The 22,742-nt window shown below is 43.1% G+C and overlaps 1 protein-coding gene across 1 annotated transcript; it reads right to left on the bottom strand.

Moving 5' to 3' along the window:
- Window positions 1-700: 700 nt before the first annotated feature.
- On the bottom strand, window positions 701-21,460 carry KCNS3 (potassium voltage-gated channel modifier subfamily S member 3). Its single transcript, XM_063150879.1, has 2 exons — window positions 21,398-21,460; window positions 701-2,885 (listed from the first exon to the last, which is right to left on the bottom strand). Exon 2 carries the CDS (start codon window positions 2,834-2,836, stop codon window positions 1,355-1,357), a length of 1,482 nt encoding a protein of 493 aa, XP_063006949.1. The 5' UTR covers window positions 2,837-2,885; window positions 21,398-21,460; the 3' UTR covers window positions 701-1,354.
- Between the last annotated feature and the right edge of the window lie 1,282 nt (window positions 21,461-22,742).

Raw genomic sequence — 22,742 nt, 5'->3', positions numbered from 1 at the left:
TTCAGAATCACTATGGACTATATGGTCCACATGACACTCTAAGGTCCTTGAGCTTCTCCAGCACTGCTCGAAACAGAGCAGAGTGAGCTGGCTGCTTAAGAAATCCCTGGAGAGGAGAGGAATGCACAGAGCTGCAGGACTCTGCCAAGCAATGAGCACGGCTCCAGCACATGGCACACGACAGGAAAGCTGCCACCACCAGCAGATGAGCTTTAGGAAAATGAGCTGAAATAGTCCCAATACAGATGCCCAGGTGCAATTCCCACCCTAGGTACCTGATGGGCAACACATGGCAGAGAAGAGGATGTCCCACATCTCCACTGCTCGGCACCTCAGCCCTGGACAGAGACCCAGCACAGCGGCCGAGCTGCTGCTCCCACCACCGAGGCAGCAGCCCCAGCAAGGGGCAGCTGGGCTGGCACTGGGGAGCAGACTTTTAAAGACCAGCACAGATGTTTGCTTCAGTGCCCAGAAATCAAAGTCCCTGGGGAAGCCACCAAGGTGGCCTTAACCACAGTGGGATCCCCTCCAGGCACCAGAATCGCTCAGGGTCACACCAGCATGAGAGGTGGCTAAATGGAATAAAAAGCTTCTATCCTGCTCACACTTCATCCTGGGACTTATGACTAAAAACCTTTATGACCTGATAGAGCTTGGCCATGGCTGGATCCTAGGAAAAATACAGGCACAATGGGAATAATTTATTTTAACAAACTAAAAATGTATTGTGCTTTTGGAAAGAAATTAATAAATATTATGCTTCCATGGAGTGAAAACAATATGTACCAATATATTTTCTGCCCCAACTTAGGAAATGGGTTCCCAACTCTAAAATTACACAAATTTGTTAGTGAACACAGTGTTACATGTACACAATTCCTTCATTTATCTAATGTATTTGCAGGTGAAAACTTCACTAACTTGTGCAATAGTTCTTACACATTTTTAATGTATCTCTACCAGAAGAGCAGCAAATTATAAAAGCAAATTCTGTGTAAGATATGAGACTGCTGCAGGGGAAAAAACAATGAACAAATCAAACAACAATACTCACAAATCAAAAAGACCCCACTTATCTCACATGTAAAACTCTGTAAAACTCTTTTCCCAGCTTTTTGTCCCCAAAAATGCATAACACTAGTTGTGTAAAAACTAAACCACTGTATGAGGCATATTTTAAAACCTCATATAAACAATGAAGCTTTTATGGCATCCTCAGAGCAAAGAATGTCCAAATATGGCTGAGAGTTAAGTACCCTGAGAATCAACTGCTCTTAATGAATTCACTGAAGTCTGTCAGTCCACATTTACCAAGAATCAGAAGAGAAATAAAGAGAAGCAAACGTGATTCAACTCATTTTCCTGTACCATTCTCTAAAGATACTGTGTTATAAGCATCCTCCATATCTTGGATACTGGAGGCATCTGTTGACTCTTGGTCGCTGACCACAATTCCTACCGAAGAAAGGCTAGAAATGAAGGAGTGCATCTTTTTTGCATAAATATCCCTAATGTTAAAATAGGGTAGGTCATTGCTTTTCTCTTTGCGATCATTGTTGCACTGGTCTCTATCAATAGCTTTTTGCTTTTGGTAGTACTTAGAAAACTTATTGAAAATAATGGTGATTGGAAGTGCTACCACCAGAATCCCACAGATGATGCAGAGGGTGCCGAGCAGCTTTCCAGCAAGCGTGACCGGGTAAGTGTCCCCATAACCAACAGTGGTCATGCTGATGGTTGCCCACCACCAGCAAATAGGGATGCTCTGCAGCTCTGATGAGTCATCATCTTTCTCCACTGAGTAGACAAGCACTGAAAAAATAGAAATCCCAACTGACAGAAACAAAAGCAGAAGTCCAACTTCTTGGTAGCTGTGTCTCAAAGTGGCGCCCAAAGACCGCAGTCCTACGGAGTGCCTGGCCAGCTTCAGGATGCGAAATATCCTCATTAACCGCAGGATCTGAACCACCTTCCCCATGTTCTCAATATCTTCACTCTCTTCTTCCTTCGTGTCCACAGCCAGTGTGGCGTAAAATGGGATAATAGAGACAAAATCAATGATGTTCAGTGGTTTCTTCCAGAACTTCTTCTGACTTGGAGCAGTGAAGAGCCTGATCACTAGCTCAGCAGTAAACCAGATGATGCATGTAATCTCCACAGCTTCCAGCACAGGGTCTCCAATCTCCCTGTCATTGGCATCCAGCCTTTGAAATTCTGGCATGCTATGAATGCACATGGCTACAATTGATGCCAGAACAACACTCAGGGATGACACGGCAATTAACTTGGCAGACAAGCAGTATGCAGGATTTTCCATCCTGACCCAGATCTTCTTTCTTATTTCACCAAAACACAGATTATCAAACTTTTCTAGCTCTTTGTCAAATATGGATGACTCTTCATTGGAGGAGTCCATACTGTCGTTGCTCTTCTGATCCCAGTCTTTTTCAGGACCTTCCTCTTTCCGTTCTTGGTACCGATTGCTGCAGCAGGAATCAATAAACAGCTCGTTTATCCCCCAGTACTCTATTTCCTGGCAGAAGGAAAAGACACAAAGTTCTTCCATAACGTGAAGTTTGCCCGTATAGTAGAAGTTCAGAACATATCGGAACAAGGAAGGATTCCTGTCAAAGTAATATTCCTTGTCCGCCACACTATAATCATCACACAGTTCTAGAATAGCCTCTTCTGAATGGCATTTGAGAAGTTTTCCAAGTCTGGTATGGGGAAATCGGAGCAAGGTGCTTTGATCCACTGATTGCTTAAAGCCACCCACATTCAAATTGATAAGTTCTGCATCTTTGCCAGGTCTGCGGAAAAATTCACCATAAACCATTTTGGACAGACGAATTCCACTGCTGTTGCCCAATGAGATTACATAGAACCTGAAAAGAACATAAGATATTGTTAGAGCATTTAATTCAGTTTTGCTCTTGTGACACATTCTTTTCTCCATCTCTAGGTACTGTGAAATGCTGTAACAAAACAAATAAAAAAAGAAATAAAATTATGAATACCCTTATTCAGCATTTCACAGGTGTAGTTTTAAATTAGGTTGGTTTACAGCTTTAGCAAATCTGAAACCAGTAGGTTCTGGTTTAGGTCTCCTTTTCACCAGGGTAAAGGAAGACTGCCAAATTCATCTGCAAATCAGTCTCTGTTTCACTACCACACTGAAATTAATAGTCACAAAATCCATGTACTTCAGTTATGTAAAAAATCTTTAAAGAGAAAACTTATCAATCAATCAATTTAGGATCAAACTTTTGAGCAGGTTTCTCTCAATTACAGTTTCAGCTGAGTTGTATTCATTTACATGATGTTGCAATTTATAATCCACTAATTCCAATGTTATTTCCTTGAATGTAGACTGCAATTACTTTTGCTGACAATTCATTTACTTCTAAGGTGATCCACACATCAGCATTCTGTGCTCTTGAAAACATATCACGACTTCTTTTGAAGATTTTCAATTCCTGACTTCAGAATGCTGTGGTAGATATTTGGATATCTGCACTCCCTCAGGCATTTTTCTATCTGCCTTCCTACTCACCTGAAGTGTCACAACCCTGTTACAACCTTGGTCAGTTCCAGAGGCAATTCCTGTTCTGCCACAGCCTAGCTACAACCCTACAGCAATGCTGAAAAGTTGGAAATATCATCTCTGGAAAAGGGGCTTTCAGAGATGGAACTTCCACAGTAGTTCTTCCTCAACAACTAACTGGACACCTGCAGATGGACAGAAGGGCATTTAAATGTTTCTATATTTTACTATCAGTATAATAAATAAATATAAATATAATTCAGCTGAAACTGAATTCAAAAGGCAGTTACAGTTACTAGTGAGTAAGTTAACTTTTACAGAACTGCTTTCTTGCTTTCCTTCCAAGGAGAAGCTGTTGTAAAGCCAAAACTGGCAGTTCTTACACTTGCCATCAGATTATATGTAACTTAATATCATGAGGAGAGCAAATGTTTTTGATCTCTGACACTTAAACACTAATTGACGCACACTAAGCTAATTTATTTCAATTTAGTATGGAAATCAATTCATTTTAAATGTGACAAGATAGTATCAAAATTCTCCTGTCCTAAAAGAAGTCACCTTATGGTGTCATGCTCAGCATGTAGAGCTGGGGGAAGAAGAGGGAAAGAGAGGTGACACTCGGAGTGATGGTGTTTGTCTCCCCAAGTCACCATTCAATGGGATGGAGCCCTGCCTTCCTGGGGATGGCTGGACACCTGCCTGCCCATGGGAAGGGGTCAATGAATTCCTTGGTTTGCTTCACTTTTGCTTTACCTATTGAATGCTTTTCATCTCAACCACAATTTTTGCCATTTTACCTCTCTGGTTCCCTGCCCCATCCCACAGGGGGTGGGTGAGCATGGGGTTGAGCTGCCAGTTGAGATTAAATCATAACAACATAGAAATGATTTTGCACCTTTAGATTTAGTTTGAAGGCAGGTATTTGCTAACTAATAGAGTGGTTGTAAGACACGTTTGCTCCAGGCATTTCCCAAGGCTCCAGTTCTTAGGAATCATTAAGAGGTCAAATAAGACCATTGATCTCTCCTCACAGAGGAAGGGCAGCAAGACTCATCTGATAAACATCACCACACTTCACTCATGATCTAGAGCCAAGCTCTGTTTTATAGCACTATAAATAATAATAAAAAAAAGACATAAATCTGGACTGGGGTGACTGGAAGTCAAAGTATATTCAGACCCAAGAAACCTCTAGTTATTGATTCATTTTAGTCAATAAAATCTCCACTTCAAGCAACTCATTAACATGAGAACCCTGGCAGTGTAAGTGAGCACTATAAAAACCAGGCAAGATCTCAGATCATGGAGTCATGGACCAATAGAATTGCGAGGGTCAGAAGGGACCTTAAAGATCATCTCATTCCCACCCTCTCTGACAGGGCCAGGACCACCTTCCACTAGACCAGATTGCTCAGAGGTCCATCCAATCCAACCCTGAAGAATTCTGGATGAAGTAGGATGAGACATCCACAGCTTCTCTGGGCAACCTGTGCCAGTGTCTCACCAACCTCACGGTAAAGAACTCCTTCCTAATACCCAATCTAAATCTACCCTCCTTCAGCTTAAAGCCATTACCTTCCTGTCTGGGGACACTTCTGATCATGGCAAATAATGACAAATACAAAGCAAGTTTTACTCAGAAATAACTAAAGCAAGAACTTAGTGCCCAGTAAATTCTTAGTACACTACACTGACTTACAGATGAGACAGCAATATAAAACCATATCGATGATGCAGATTATATTCATAATGGTACCTCCATGAAATTGTTCTGTATAATAAATTCAGTGGGCAATATTTTACTGCTTTATTTTGAGGGTACTGTAGTCATAATTTGTGCAAGATACAGAAAGAAAGTGGATCTTGCTTAGTAAGACCATGGTCCAGAACCTCCTTAATGTGTTACTACTATGAAGTGATTTTTAGACTACAGAAAGAGTGTACAGGAAAGATTCACAATAACTGTGTCAAGAGGAGCTTGATCATCTGAAGAATGAGTTGTTTGACTTGCAGAGACCCTGACTCCTCAGCCATGGACCGGGAGATTGTTCTGCTAGTTACTATCAGAACAACTTTAACAAGTGACTCAAGCCACAGGGCAATGACCACAGATAACAACTCCTGTCTCAGCACAACTTGCTCTCTACTTAAGGAAACCCTTCACTCACTCAGGAACCTTTTTTTCCTCAAGGGTAAAACTGTGTTCAGCTGGAAATGGTATTTTCCTGGAGTGCCAAGGCCTGTGTCATGAACATCCTAAGAACACAGAAATACCACAAACTTTGCAAAACTCAACTTGATGTGCAACATTAACCTCTCTGACCTTCTTCAAATATAGATAACATAATGAACTGGAAACCATTCCAAATCACACAATTCTTGCCCCGGAGAGAGTATAACAGAGCAAATAAACACATACCAGATGTTAGTTACTTGTTTGCTTTAATTGCTTCAGCTGTTTCAAGGAGCTACTGGCTAAGAATTCATATAGAATAGAAAATGAAACAAGACACAGAACAAAGATGGTAACTGGAAGAATGAACATTATTTTCCAAGATAACGAAAAAAACCCCCAACAAATAGAAGTTCCAAATGCTAGGCTTCAGGGCTAAATAAAAACCAGTCATTAGGAAAGCTGTGTGAAAAGGATACAAACTTTAGAATAAAAACCAGAATGACAGAATCTTCCCAGTCCAATTTGGAGATGGGCTCTAGCCAGTGCTTCTGCAGTCACACATTGTTGGTGAGGCCACAGGCCCATTGTCTTGGAAGGAGAATTGCAAATTTCTGGGCTTTTAGCACGCTGTGAAATCCCTAAAGCTCTCAAAAGAGGAGTCACGGAGACAGTTTGCAGATACAGTCCCTTTGAGACAGCTATGCCACAGATGTGTAACATATCACAAAGTGCTGTGGTTTCCAACCTCCTCTGGAACAAACCACTAAGAGATTTTTACTGACCACACGGATCCCCATACTACACATTTATTTGTCAGCAAAGTTCCTCTTTCTCAGTTATGTTTTGCATAGTATCTGCACACAGTCTCCATTCTTTGTGAGGTCATACACCACAAGCTTCAGAACATTTTTTTTGACGAGCTGAATTTTTGAACATGGTACCACATTGGTACCACTGGTAACTCCAAATTGGGGCAGTTTCATCTTTTGTTAGCATTAATCTGTGATTATCCAGGCACAACAGAAAGGAAGTTAAACTGGTTTACAATGGTTGAGCTTGGCTACTTAAAATACTCAAAGAGAGCTCATGCCTACAGATTTTCTACCAGTTTCTTTCAAGGCTATGTTGTTTTAGCCTCACCTCCTTCTTCCTGCACAATTACACTCCATAAACCTCTCAAGATTAAGTTCACATTTTAGCGTGGTTTCCTCTAAGTTGAAGGAACATTAATTAAAGGGCCTAGTCCTGCTCACAGTGAAGTCACAAGGGATGTAACACTGATGTGAACCTGAAAGGGCACACAAATCCTGGTAACTCTACGAAGTATTTCCAGAGCTCAAAGACATTTTTTCCCTAAGGAATCTGATGATCTTGGCAGATTTCCATTTTAGGGTTCCAAACCCAGGAAATTCAGCTGTGAGTAAATTCCCTCTAAAGAATCTTACTTTGACGCTCAGCCATGCCCAGGATGCAGATTTTGTCTCCTAATGATGCAGACAAGCACCCGGGCTGTTACTTCTGCTAATTTCCCCAGAATTGAGAGCTTTTACCAATCATCCAAGCTACACACGTGCAGATTTTGACACCAAGTACTTCTAAAATGCTGTGGATAACAAACCAAAACAACCTTCAGCTCAGGATCAACATTTCACTGATTTTTTAAGTGTTTGAATTTCTCCACTCATCATAGGGCAAACACTTGTCTAATGCACCACCTAGAAGTACTGCCTACATTTTCTGACTCACTGAGCAGAGAAAAACATTTAAATGCATGTATAATTTACTTGATCAATCATAATTAGGGATTTGGACTGAAATCCAGTTAGCATGACTTAAGTTGTTGTCTGTCAGCTGGACAGTAGTAACTGCTTTAGCACACTTAATTAAGCCTGGAAAAAAAAGGAAGGTAATACTGGCACAGCCTCTTTCACTATGATATAAGCTGCAACACTCAATTCATTGTAATACTTGACACAGCTAATTGCAAAGTCATTCACAGACTATGGAGGTGGAGGTTAACTTTAAAAAGTCATCTAGCACAAATAGCAAGACCATCTGAAGAAACCACTCTGTGGTTATGGACACTCTGTGAGGCAAAGAGGATAAATTAATCAGCTAAATTATTTTCTCAGCTGTAATTTATTTTTTGTATTCCACTGGCAGTGCCATCCTTTATCCAGAATATTGCATTAAAATGCCATGAAAATAATAAAATTATGCAACTACATTTCTTTTAAAATTGATTCAGTACAACCTCCAGAAGACCTCAGGTAAATAAAGTTTGAGTTGAATTTTGTTCTGATGCTACTCCCATGTAAGCCTATTTGGCTATGGTCACCCCAGTACACTTCTACTGTCACCAGGCTGTTTCAGACACTGAGCGTGTGCCAAATGTTTGTGCAACTTTGCAATACAATGAAGATCAGAAAGAAATGATCATCATCTGTAAACAACTACAGCTGTTAGAAGCACTACAGACATTCAAATGTAAAATTATTTAAATATTTATACCATTTTATTTAAATATTCATACCTGTAAAAAAAAACGGTCTTCAAATATAGGGGGTTAAAAAAAATCACTTCCACCAAAAGACTGATTAGGAAGAAATTAAGCTGTTACAACTGAGAGTAAAAGAACACAAGCAAGAATAGAAGAAGCATCTCTAGCCCATGGTTCTCACCACTCATCCAGGCACAGGTTTTTGGGAGTGAATCACCAGAGGTGGGGCTCACCTCTGCCATGACTAGATAAGCAGCCTATATGAGCAGTGCCATAAGGGGTGTAACTTCCATGGGACTAATACAACGTAAAATGAATCCTCCCAAAGTGAAATTCTGCTATTTCCACTATGAGGACGCTGGTAAGGACAGAGGATATGCCAAGGGTTGGATATGAGAAAGGGGCAAGGGAAAACACACCAGCTGTAGCCTGCACATGACAGAAGCTCCTTGGGAATGCAGTATGTGATCTCTCATATACATAAAGAACAAGGAGCAACACCTAATACCACCCAGTTATCAGAATGTCACCTTGTAAAATGATTAAAGTAAAAAAAAAAAAAAATTAAAGTTATTCTCTGACTTGAAAAGGCTCTGGAGATACACATTATGAGAGTTAACAAGGCTTGCACCTTGCAATATTCCCAAAGGCTCTGCAATTTATATTCTGTTCATATAAATTAAAAGATCATTATCCGCAGCTAAGGGGAAGTGACAGATTAAAATGTGCTGGCTTGAGAACCAACCTGTAAATCCCCACACTGAAGCACAGTTAGAATGCTGCAGTTCCCAAACCTGTTCCACAGCCAGCCCAGACAGACAGCTGGCCACACTAAACACTTCCTTGTGTTCTATCATCCCAAGGGCTGAAGTTCACAGAAATATTTGAGAAGATACCAAAGGCATTGTTACAAGCAGGTCAGCACTGCTGTGGTTGATGGTGAAATAAATTGTTTCTCTCCAGGTTATTTTGGCAATAATCTTGTTTGACAGGTCATACTAATGGCACCCATCAAGAGCACAGCCTCAGAACACAAAATACTATCTGAAGTGGACATTGCAACTTGTAGATCTAGGTACCTCTGTAATGAGCACAATTTCAAAGGATCCCTTCCCCAAATTATTTTTTGCACCCCATTTTCCACTGAGTTCTCAATTTTTTCCATTCAAGTACTTCTCCAGTGATCACAATGAACATAAAATCCTATTGTTACACTTACTGGAGTAATTTGTTGTCAAAAATATTTGATACATGATCCCAAAGTCAAATACTTCCATATAGGAAAAAATTATGCAGAATAAAAATATATCATTATACTTCTTAAAAATAATTCTTCATTCTCCATCATTGATTAGTCTAGAATCTAAGAAGAACCTCAGTGAAACTGTAATTCACTTATAAATGTTGTTTGATTTTGAAAGGTTACCTATCTAAGCAAGGAAAATAATGCAGATACCCAGACACAGAGAGCAGTGTCCCTGAAGTCACACAGCAGATCAGCTGCCCACAAACAAGCCCACATCCCTCTCACACCATTAGCTCCTTCACAGTCTCCCCGAAAGCTGTCACACACCACTCCAGGTACTGGTACACTGAGACATGCGGGCCTAGAGCTGCATTCTGACAGTTCAGTTAATAAAAAACAACAAAAACAACAACAATATTTATCTAGCATAGAAAATCTAAATACCATTCCTGTATTTACAGGGCTGTTTCAATGCCCATGGTTGTATCCAGGGGCTATGATGAGAGAGGTGAGAAACTGCTCCATCTATCCCACCACAACGTCTCCAGGCCTAACATAAAGGGATGAACAATTAGACAGGATATATTTTCTCCAATACACAGATCCATGAACCACTGAAGACTTTCCTGAGTTTTTAAGGAGGGTGTTAATGGTTCACAAGCACAGTGACAAATTTTACCCACATAGAGCCATAACTCTTCCATGTTTAGGAAAGGAATGCTGACATTGGTGCAATTCAGAATACTCTTATCTCTTGTGAAAGGCATACAGAGTTGAAAATAAGATTTAGCTCACTGCCAAGAAGACTGATCTGATACTCAAAATCTTCTATTTGTTTGTCCATCATACACTTTCTGATTTCTCATTCTGGAGTCTGAGGACCTGTCCTCCTATTCCTAGTACAGACGGCAGAGCTGTTGATCAATTCTGCTCCCAAATTATCTCTTCCCACTCATAATTTCTTTACCTTTTTTTAAATTGTTTTTTTTTTTGGAAGCAAGGTAATATTTTTAAAGGACACAAATCCAATCACAACAGTCAATTGCACTGGGTGAAAAAGTTGTTCTGAACAATCTAAAATCTATGCAGCACATAAAGTAGGACTTATCCTCCCTAAACTGGGAAGAGACAATAACATAAACAGCAGGATTATGTTGCAACACATTACAGCAGTAAAAACTGCAAGGGGACCTGAAACCAGTCCTGTCTGTGCTACCACAACACCTCCACTAGCAGCAGCCACAGGAGCAGCAGAGCTAAAAGGGCAATTCAGCTGCAGAGCACTCACCTGGCTACACACGACTTTTGAATCCATTAAACCTTTATTCTGCAAAGTCCTGGCTTTGGGATAAGCTGCTTGAACAAAATTTATCTCACTGTAATTCTGTTCTGGGTGTACCTCAGCCCATTTGTTGGAACCTTTTTAATTTATTTAGAAATAAGATGCTTACATTAGTAACATACCCCTGAATACAGAAAACAGGCTTAGAAGGGACCTTGAAGAGTAATATAATTCAGCTTCTCCCCCTCCTCAAGGCAGGATCAGCTACTTCTAGACCAATTTTGGCAGATGTTTATTTCATGTCCAATGATAAAGACTCTCCAGAGAGGTTTTGGAATCTGGTCCAGTACTCGAATGCCTTTGTTCTCCCAAAATTATTTTTCTAACATCTATTTAAGTACACTGTGCTGCAGTCCAGGCCCATGGATGCGTACATGTGCAGCAAATTTGGAATGGGATGGAGTCACTGAGGATGGACAGCAGAAACTGACTATCTACAAATTCTCCACAAGTCAGTTCCTTCCTTTGCTATATATTTAATTTTACTTGGCAGCCTAAGTAGATAAAGTTACGTTGTATTTATTTTTTAATGTGTTGAAAAAATTCTATTAATTTCAGAGATAAACAAAGGTTTTCCTGACCACAGTGAAGTTCTCCAAGATATTCATAGTCTCTTAGGCAACAAGAACACAAGCAATTGTTATTGTGAATATTCTGACTGAAACCTTCAGCTGAAAATCTGTAAAAACACTTGTGTTTGCAGCATGTTAATCTCACTAAAGGAGTCAGTACTGTTCAATATAAATTCTCTTGACCCCAGACAACTCTGAAGCAGAGCTCTAAATCTCACTTATATAAAATTTCTGCAGTCTGCTGTGATCCAACATTCACTTTCAAAGCATCCAAGTAAGTTTTACAATGTGCTAGCATGCGGGATTTGAGGCCACAGACTAAGGAAGGATATGTGGAGGCAGCTGGAAAAAAATATCTGCAAGGGACATCGGGTTCAGAGCCACACTGCAAATCTTACCCACACTGAGGCCTCTAGGAGCCTCCATTTCTTGGAGCACTCAGATTTTGGTACATGCTCAGCACTCAGATTTTGGTACTTGCTCACGGCTCCTACACTGGACATCATTTGGTTACACCACTCCCCTTGACTTTCCAGGAAGCATAACAAACGAATTTGTGGTGAAAGGATCCTTTGGAGGTCACCTTGTCCCACCCAGTCTCAAAGCTGGCTCAGTGAAAGAAGGCTGCTCAGGGCCAACTGTTTATTTTTTAACATCTCCAAAATTTCCCAAACTCTCTGGTACCCTGGTCAAGTCAGAGCTCTCTTACAGGGAAAATATTTCTCCTAAAGCCTAGTTAGACACTCTTCTGCTCCAGTCTGGGTTCAGTGACCCCTTCTGTGGACCTGCTGGCTACAGCCTTGCTGACAAAGCCCAGGAGGCAGCTGGCCCTCACTGTGAGGGCACAGTGCTCATTTGAGTTCTGCATGCTCCTTACCCCAATGCTCATGTCCTTCTCTGAGAGCTGCTTTCCATTCAGTCAGCCCCCAAACTGCTGCATGGGGCTACTTCATCCCAGATGGAGTTTCTCCAGGATGCCGACAGCCCTTTTAACAGCATCCCATCAGTCAACCAGTGTATTATTAGTCATCTCAGTCCCTAAAAAACAAAGGTGTTTTCCCTATTTGTTTCAACCAGGCTGTGCCCACAGAGCATTCAGGAAAAAAGGACATTTGCCAGAAAATGTGTGAAGTGAGGACGTGACAGGCTAAGACACAGAATTGCATCACTGCACCACTATTCAACTGAATACTCACAGAAGCTGAGGCATTGTCATTGCACACAAAAAGGAACAGCCAGCAACTAAGTTTTTTTCACAAAATAAATGTCAGTCCTAACTACTGCAATTCATTTCAGCACTTGTCAGCATTATTACCCATTATTTTTTCAGGAAGTGTTGAGTGGACACTATCACCTGGATTTACATATGCAAAGTAATATCACACATTGGCACAATTTGTAAGGTACTGGGGGTGCTGTGTGTGTGGGCTGGATTCTGGCTAGTACATGTGTTTGCACAGCCCTTAACAATACAGCCATTTAACTCAAAGGCAGACCTTATAAAATTACTCTGGTGCCATTTTCGCTATTGTCTTCCAATGGCAGAAAGTCTGGAACAGATATAAAGCCCAACTAAATTAGAAGAAATTCCAGAAGTCACAATCCAGCCCCTTCTCTCCTTACTTCTCCCAACTTTTTTTTGCAAATATATTTTTCTAACTTTTAAAATGACCCACACAAATGTCCAGAGAGAGAAAACTGAAGGTGTGTGGCTGCATAAATCCTAATCCCACAAAATTAGCAGATGTTTTGTGGAAGACTTTAAGGGACAAGGGATTTCTTAGGTTTTTGCCTGGGCTAAACATCAACAGATAGATTCATAAACTCCCACAAAAGGCCCCCAAGATTTTGAAGGCACCACACACCAAGAGGTCCAGAGGAAGATTTGAGATCCTAACTACATGTCTTCCAAGAAAGAATTAAGAGTTTATTAAGCATATATGCAGTGCATTAGAAGAAACTAAGAGCAAAATAGATTTGGGAGTTGTTGGTAGTTCCCCTTAATATGCTGCTGATGGAAGCAAAGCACCACTGAACATCAGTGTAAGCAAAAACTTGTTTAGCCTTAAGGGCAGTGCTAATCTAAAACTCTCTAGAAGAAAAAGAAGATAGAAAAAAGTATAATTTCAGCTTTCTGTCTACGTTTGAATGAGGTACTTCATTCAAATTCAATGAGGTACATTCACTACAGTATGTGCTCAGTAAAACTATGGAGAGAAAAATAACAACTTCTGCTTCTCACTTCATTTGTGAGGCAGTTTTACCACAGCCCTCAGACTTACTATCTGAATATATAAACCCTTGATATCATCTGAAATCAGTAATACTCATCTAAGAGAACATGTCTGATTGCCTAAAACCCAAGTCTCGAGGCCAGGAGCTTTTAAAGATGCCAGCTGAGACTCAGTCCAAATTTTCCAGAGAATTGGTCCACAGTTTTCAAATAGAGTTGAATACACACAAGCAAAAGGAGACTCTTCAAGTCACGTTGGACTTCTTACAAGTCTGTGCCTGAGTATTGCCTCAAGCCAGGGCTTTTGCTCAGCTCCAAGGATAAGTGATAGCCTAAGAAGACTGAAACACATCCCCTGCCTCTAGCAGTTACAGAAGACCTCAGGAAAGACTGGCTTCATGGTCAGGAAATGGACGGAGCATCCCAGAGAGCCAGGACCAAGCACTTTGCCTACCAGCAACTGCTTGCAGATTAAGCTTTTCTCACTTTCAAGATTCACAGGTTTCAATGTGAATCCACAATAACTCTTATTTGACCACCAAACATGCCATGAGCTAATTTTCCCTTTGTTTTGTTCTTTTCTGTCATCGTAACAAATTAATCAAAGTAAGTGGGAAAAACTTCTTTCTGCCTGGCCTAACATCCAGCAAACTGTAAAACAAAATCATGACTCCCTAAAAAGAACAGCTTACAATGAAAACATAAACACCATTACTGTTTCCAGACTAATAGCACTGAGTTAAAATACCACCAAGAACTCATTCTATCCCCCTTGTCCAGCTCAAGCTTTTACCAATTTAATGGGCGAATTAAAAGAGCAGTATTGATCTATGCTGGCTGCCCTTTTCAGAGCAAACATTGCACTGGACAGGAAGACACACAGATCTTCTTAGCTTAAGAAGAATATACAAGGCAGCATCATTTTCAGCAGCGTATTCAAGGGAAAAGGTGTCTGCCCCTAAAATGTGATGCTGAAACCATCATTCAATGCTTGTCACTAGCTACAGCTAAACCATGGAGGGCTGATTTACATTTGTGCTGCAGTAATGAGTGAGCTGTTTACAAAATGAAAACCTAACTTATGGTTCTATTTGCTCTTCTCTCAATGGGCAATAAAAGGAGTTCATAAAATTACCAAGCAGCTTTGGAATGGTAACCCAATTAAATCAGCAGTAACTGATTGAAATAACTGAAGAATTATATATATATATATATAAAAGATAAAGCCTTTATTAAAAAGGAGTCTTCTTTGGGACATACCCAGTCTTCCACCAGCCCTGTTTTAAACCTACTGATTGACAACAATTGTCCACAAAATAAATATTCTATATTTATAATTGCATCTCACAAACTATGAGGGTGATTCTTCTCTCACTGAGGCCAGGAGTGAGAACCCCCTTGCTCCCTGTAACACACACCACCATGGTACCAAAAAGGTTTTAGAGCTGAAGCCTCCACAGCAGTTAACACCACTGGAAGCAGCAACAGCTCCTGTCTGCTGAAGGAGAGGAGGTAGAAGAGAAGCAAGAAGCATGGCAGAGCAATCAGAAGTGCTTCCAATTTTTATGAAACTACCCAGGCTGTGTTGTAACTCCTCCATGCAAATCAAAGCTGTTATAGATTCTTCCTGAGTTGGTTATCTGCCTCCCACAGGTAACCTGCCTGTACTTATATGAACATCAACAGTCAATTTGTTAGGCTCAAACAACAAAAAAACAGAGAAATATGAAACTCTATATGGGGCACTAAATTGCCAATACTAACTTTTACAAGATTGATGTACAAGACAGTTTTTGTCCATAAATCTCATAGCACTTTATTAAGAGCTGTGAGGCAGATGCCTTGGGCTCCATGCTTTGGAAGCTGCCCCTGAGACTTGAGATGTGACCTTCTCGATGTCATGTAGCAGGTCAACATGTTCTACTTCAACATTGCCAAGTCCATGATGTCTGCCATTGCTTTGAGGAGAAGACAAGCAGTCCTCTGCACAAGCTGAGCTCTGAGCCTGTCATTAGAGCAGCACTGGGCTAGAATGACTAAACATGTGGAAGAATCAACCAGTTTTTAAGACATCGGTTGGCATCTGAACTGCTTGTCCAAGCCGATGAACAAAGGAGAAAAACGTAAAAAAGGAAGAAAAAGGAGGAAGCAACATTCTGCCCCAGATCATAAATAACCTGTCCTCCTTAAACCACCCACACTCCATTTTGTCCATGTGGCCTTTGCTGGTTTTTACTGACAGGCTGGTAAGACCAAAAAATTCCAAAAATGGAAAAAAGAGAAGTTAATTTCTTAGCCTTTACCCTGTTCAGAGCATACACAGCTCCAGCTGCACAGATGCAGCTCCAGAGAACTCACACAGCACAACACCTCACAGGACAAGAAGGGACAACTGCATCTCTTGCTGCTGCTGGCACAGGTGAGGATGAGTCAGGACCCAGGACATCCCCTCTGGCTATCCTGAGTAGCCAAGACCCCTGCCACGGGGCTCAGAGACCCTGGCACAGGGCCCAAAATGCCTGTGGTTTTGATTATGACCCGTGGAGCAAGTTACCAACCTTTGATGAAGATCTGCAAGCCATGACAAATTAAATAGAATGATAGTGAATTTAACTCAAGGTGAAAAAGTAGATTTTGGGGTTTTTAGATTGGGGCTCCAGAGGGGCAAGATGGAGGGATCTGGGCATGTCCAACCTTTCTTCTTCTTCTTCTTCTTGGCCTCCATCTTCTGCTGTGATGTTGGCACTTTTAGATTGGTTTAGAGTAGAAGCCCACTGTCTAACATAGGTGATAGATATTGGAAAGTAATTGTAAACACTGTATATGTAGTTTTTAGTATAAAGACATAACACCGCCCGGGGGCAGACAGGATGCCTCGGACTGTCTTGCTGAACGGACCTCGGCAGGCCAGGAGAAAGAATTTTATAGATAACATACAATAAACAACCTTGAGACTGAGAAATGAAGAGCCCCGACTCTTTCTTCAAGTGCCGGGCTGGGAAAGAGACTTTCTAACTTTCCTCAGGGTCACTCTGAGCATCTAGAGATCCCGACAAGGATGGTGCCAGGCTGCCCATCTGCCACCGTCTGCCCGTGGATTGATTCTGGATTCACAGTCCAGCAGCTCTGCATGTCCAACATCAACCTTTAAGACATAAACCTGCCTGGAGGAGATGGCAACAGACACTGCAGGCCAAAGTCAGGCTGATCTCTGCAGCCAGGGCAGGTGGCTGCTCTGAACAAAAGGGAGTCTGAATGGCTGAGCTGCAGTGGCCTCTCCTGGAGCCCCCTCCCAGAAATTCCTCAGCAGCTATGAGAGCTGGTACACCAAGACCCCTCACCTCAGTCCCCACTCACCTGTCAGGGATGGGAAGGCAAAATGGGTAAGACACCTTAGTGTGAAGGGCAAGAAGATGAGTTGGAGAGTTTGTGGACAAAAGAAAGGAGAACAAAAATTTATGCTATGACAAGGGACATCAGGAATATCCAGCAGACAGACAGCAGTGACATAAACAATTTAGAGAGGGCAAAATGACTGAACCCTTCCACACCTTTATATCAACCTAACCAGCACACAGAGACCAATATGTTTACTCCAGACTTACCTGAGCTCCTTGCTGAACAGTGCAAGAAAATCAAGGTCTCAGGCTTTACCTGTAACACAGCAAATGGCCCCAAATGTGCAGCAAAGTAAGCAGAACAAGAACAGTGACCACAATGGGACCTTCTAATACAAATCATAAAGCTCATCTTGCCAGAAGACAGATGTCTCTTGAAAATTACTGTGGAATGAGCTCCCTCAGAAACTAAGGACCAACACAGTCAACATCATCTTCCTTTGCAATAGAGATAAATATTCTAGAAGTCATCTCCTTTAAAATAGAATGAAAAAGCAAAAGAAAACCATTACAAGCAAGTGTCACATGCAGAACACCCTTGCAAGAGAAATGAGCCAGTTATCCACAAATGACAGATGACAGCAGTTTAACACACTGCAGTTAGATCGTCAGGTATAATATGAATGAGGCAAAACCAGCAGAACACATTCCCATAAAATGGAAAGTACAGTAATAAGGAAAGAAGCATCAGTAAAATATGGGAAAATGAAAAGGACCAGAAGGAAATGAGGTATAAAAAAGAAAAAATGGTAAAGAATGGAGCAACATACTGAGGTAGCATATTGAAGCAGATGACCCTCTAGCATTAACTGGTGCAGAACCATTGTCTGGAACAGGTCAAGGACAGTTTCTGTCAGCTGAGCATTTGGTCCTCCACACAGAACCAGGCAATGGCAATGACAGCATCCTGCCTGGTTTCCTTGGGATGCGTTCCCCCTCAGAAAATGAAGAGACAAGGCAGGAAGAAAATAAGATGATGCCATAAATTAAAAGGCAAGGCTTAACAGAAATAAAAAATTATATGAAGAACAAGAATAAAAACAAAGAGATGGGAGAAAGGCAAGATAAAAAGAAAATATCCACAGATTAGTGGAGTACATTTTATTTATTCATGATCTCTGTTTTATTATGTGTCCTTGGCAGATGTCCCACAACTGAAAATTTGCAAGGCAGATATTGATGCGAGTTTAGAGACTTGAGCCTTGTTTCTAGTCATTAGCCTTGGGCAGATCTTTTTAATAGATGTACCCCAATAGGAAGTAAACAAGTTCCTTAAATCAAGAGTCTTTGGACAGGAGACACGCTGCAAACAAATGGGCTGAGACGGGGACTCCAGGAGGTAAGACCAAAAGCACGGTCTCGACCTGTTTTCAAGTAACCAAGCTGAAGGTCAGGCTGCTCATACAGATATTGCCTATCAGGATACAGACTGCTCTGACAAACTCACAGCAGACCCTGCCTGTCACACACCCTCCCTGTTAAGCAGCACTTATTTCACCTGAGAGGTGCAGGCTGAGCCTGCCCAGCTGGCAGGACAGGGATGCCAGCACAGGCAGCCATGGCAGCCGTCTCTGGAGCCATCCCAGCAGCGAGGCAGGACACGGCAGGACACGGCAGGACACGAGTCCAGCACCAGCCTGGCCAGGGCCCAGCCAGAGCAAAAAGCTCACCTCTGGCAGAGGCAGCAGTGCTGAGAGCAGAAAGCTCAGCTGCCTCACTCCTCAGGCAGGTTTAAGGTGCCTCAGCAGCTCAGTCACTGCAGAACAGAACCTTGTTCTGCACTGAGGCTGGATGGCCTTGGCACTGAGTGTGAGTAGTTGATTTTATCCTGCCTGTGGGTGTAATTGCACAGCTAAGGTGATACTGGTGGCCAGACACCCGTTTACCATGTTTTCAGGTTTAAGGTGGTTTTATTCTTCTTGCACTGGGCAAGTTGCTAAGTGCTAGAGAGGGTGAGCAAAGATCTGCTCCTCCTTCAGGACCTCTCTGTTTCTACAAAGGGCATTCTAGTAAAACATCCGACCTCACCTGTCCCAGGAACAATTCCAGGAGTCACACTGCAGTTTGTATCAGCTCAGCTGAAAGCTGATTATTGATTTTCTTTTGCCCACACTCGCAAATAGGAAGTTGAAAGGCTGCTACAACTTCTGTGGGTTGCCTTAGTGCTGACACAGGTAACAAGACACAGACATTTATAGACAAGGAAAAAGGTCTCTCAAAAAAGAGCTTTAATGTCCTCTGCAATGAATACATATAGATTTACTCTTTTTTTTAATTGCAAGACCCACTTAAATCTGTCCAGACAGTATAAAGTACATCTAATAGACAAGTAAAGAACCGTAATTTAGGAGATCTGATATTACTTCTGGACCTTCCCCATACTTTAATTCCTGAAATTGAAATAAAAATCTAATGATACTGTGCCTCTTTTTAAAGAAAACCGTTTTGAAACCTACAGCTAAGAAACACCCTTGTAAAAGCTAGGTATGACTACTGTCAATTAAAGTTCTTTTATCATCATTTAGCTACCTACCTTTATTTAAATAACTTACACAATTTCAGAACATAAAATCATTTTTGTCTACCCACAGTGCTATCTCAGCAGAGATTTAGATACAGAAGCTAAAAAGTTTCTTCCTTACAATCCTTGTAATTGTCTTTCATTCCCCCAAATGACTACTGGTTTCAACACTACTGCAATGGGCAGCTTCCCCCCAGTAGCAGATATTAAATACATCATGCAAAGTTGAAAAGCCACCTCTACTTCATGGCTTAGGATATGAACTCAGATCAATTCCTACCAAAATTCTACATTATTTAACCCTAACTGATTAGAGGAGAGAAAGACTATGGGAAAGGCTGCAATTTTGACTGAGGAAAGCAAGAATGAGTGGTCCAGGACATGTTTCTGAAAATGAGGTCTGCCCCAGGTATCCCAAGTCAGACACCTAGAACTTGACTCATACATCCCCTCTGGAACTCCTGGCTCCCTACAAAAGGCATCTCTCTGCTCCCTCTGTCCCCTCAGGACGGTAGCCTGAGTGCCTTATGCCATCTATTGGCCTAGACCAGTGACAGGCGCTCGGAGGAGAACTTTAATTCTGGGAAAGCGACTGTGTTAAAAGGAATCTGTCGGCAGATCTGTAAATCCCGCTAATGGAATCAATACACTGCCGCTGCTCAGATCTTGAGATCTACCTTGCCTAGCAGACACACTGAGCTCAGCTCCCAGAATAACCAGCAGCTGGGCTTTGCATTAGGCAAATGAAAAATGGTACACAGCGATCTCGCAGGCAAGAAAAACCAGAAAATCCAAAAATAAGCGGTGAGAATTTTCACTGTCCTACACATGAACATTTAAAAAGTCATTCATAAAAAAAGAAAGTTCCTTCAAAGTCCACTTAGTTCCAAAATCTCGTTAACTATCCCAAACTTAGTAAAGTTTACTTTAAACAGGACGTACACAGTTAACAAACTTCTTCCACGTTTCCTTACCCACAGAGGCTGCTGTAGCCATTCACGGCGGCTTAAATCTAGTTTACTTTTTAACCTAAACGAGTTTCTAAAAGAGAAGGCAGAGCTGTGCCATGCGAAAGGAGTCAGAGGCATCGCTATTGACCCTCTCCCGCGCAGGCCATTACAGAGCAGCGGCGGAGACCCCGGCAGGACGCGTCCCCTCCGAGGGCCAGAGCGGTGCCCGCGCCCCCGCTCCGCAGCCGCCTCCCTGCGGAGGGAGTCCCGAGCAGGCCGGAGCAGGGCAGGACATCGCCGGGGCAGCGAACGCGCCGAGGCTCCCCCTCCCCAGGTGGCTTCCTGTGCACCCCTCTTCTTCCTCCTCCTCCCCCGCCTGTTTGCCCCGCGAAACGCGAGGAGAAGACACCGCGCCTCACTCCGCGCTGTCCCCTCCGAGCCGCAGCCGCTCCCGGGGCAGCGCTGCCTACCTGGAGCCGCGGCCGCCGCCGCCCCGCCGCGCTCCGCCAGCTCCGCGGGGCCGCCCGACGTGGGAGGGGAACACCGGCGGCGGCAGGCGGGCTCAGCCGAGTCCCCTCCCCGGCCCGGGCATCCCCCGGCCCCGCTCCCGTCCCGCAGCGCCCTCGGGGGCCCCGCTCCGCTCCCCGTGGTTCCGCACCGCGCCCGAGCGGTGCCGCCCTGCCGGTCGGTGTTCCCCCCCAAGTCCCGCTCCACGCCCCGGGGATCCCGCTCTCTGGCGGAGTCCCACCCCCACGGTTTCCTCTTCTCTCCCGGAGCGTCCCCGCACTTCGCCCGTCGGTCCCGCACAGCACCCCTGGCGTCTCCCCCGCTCCCGGGGCCGTCCCGCTCGGTTCCCCGGGGCAGTCCCGCAGCCGCCCGGAGCCCGTGCCCGGAGCCGGCGTCGCCACCTACCAGGCACGCCCAGGCAGCCCCGTTTCCCCGCGGCTCAGAGGGGGCAGCCGGTGCCGAGGGGCGATGCTGCCGAGGCGGAGGGGCAGGGCAGGGCTGGGCCGGGCCGGCCGCCTCCCGCCCGGGGCTGCGGTAGCTGTGCCCGCAGTGCCCGCAGTGCCGGCCGTGCCGCGCTCTGGCCGCGGGGCTCGCCCCGTCCCGCTTTTGTGCGGCGGCGGGGCCGGCGCTGCGCGCTGAGCTGTCAGCGCCGGGGGATTGATCTGCCATCGATTCCCAGGCGCTGCGCTGAAGTGGCACACGCGGCTTGATTAGCCGGCGGTGCAGCCTGAGATGCGGAGTGCCCTCCGCACGCTGCAGGGCGCTCCGCTTTATGGTTTGTGCTCCGTGTTATGCCCCAGAGTAGTTGCCTGCTTGTGTCGGGGCTCAGTTCTGCCCGAGTTAAAGTCAGAGGGCAATGGGAAGCCAGGCCAGCTCCCAGCGTAACTCGAAAGCACAGCTGCGACAGCGTTCCACGATTAAACACTTTGTCTGTTTCAGCGGTGTCGTTTCGAAAATTGCCGATAATGAACGGGATGGTTTATTCCTTCATTACAATTTCTGCACTTTTGCCAAACTTTTCAAAACTTTTGTCTAAGAAACTCTAAAACATCATCATCATCATCATCATCATCATCATCATCATCATCATCATCATCATCATCATCATCATCACTAACTGCAGGATTGGGGGGGGAGAATCTGTTTCATAACTATTTCTGTCAGTTATTTTTCTAATCAATTTTAGCTTGAAAAAAAATCTTGCACAAATATTGCATAAAATTCTCCTCTATTTTAGGGGGAGATTTTGTTGTAGTGATTGTTTTTAGAATTCATTACATATTTTAAGGAGAATAATTCAACAACCTGTTTTTCAGAAGCAACACAAATACTTACTATGCTGATGTGTTCTTGTTGCGGTAATAATTTTTTAGTCTTATAAGAGTCCTCAGTTGTGAAGACGGAGGAGAGGGAGGATCCTAAGAGAATACATTTCTCTCTGTGTTTACTGTTGTTCCCTTAAGATACTATTGCTCTGCAGAGAGAATTCATTTTATTACATGTTATGGCGTATAATAGCATTAATAAATTAAAAATTTTATATCATTTCTCTTTCATTAATCACAGAAGTTTTAATCACTGCAGAATATGTTTTGTCCAGATATTACATCAACACTTCAATGTTGTGCACTGCAATGTGCATTTATGCTACACATCTTTTTCAAAAACCGTAATTAAGCAGGAGTACAGAATGACATTTAGTTACAGAAAGTTCGTGAGAAAGCCATGCCCTGAGTGCAAAGTGAGTTCC

This window comes from Melospiza melodia, chromosome 3, assembly GCF_035770615.1.
Source record: "Melospiza melodia melodia isolate bMelMel2 chromosome 3, bMelMel2.pri, whole genome shotgun sequence".
In the NCBI taxonomy this organism is placed as follows: Eukaryota; Metazoa; Chordata; class Aves; order Passeriformes; family Passerellidae; genus Melospiza; species Melospiza melodia.
This window is presented reverse-complemented; position numbering and strand designations above follow the sequence as displayed.

Coding starts and splice junctions, on each gene's coding strand:
- KCNS3 (XM_063150879.1), bottom strand. CDS start 2,836: ATGGTTTATGGTGAATTTTTCCGCAGACCTGGCAAAGATGCAGAACTT.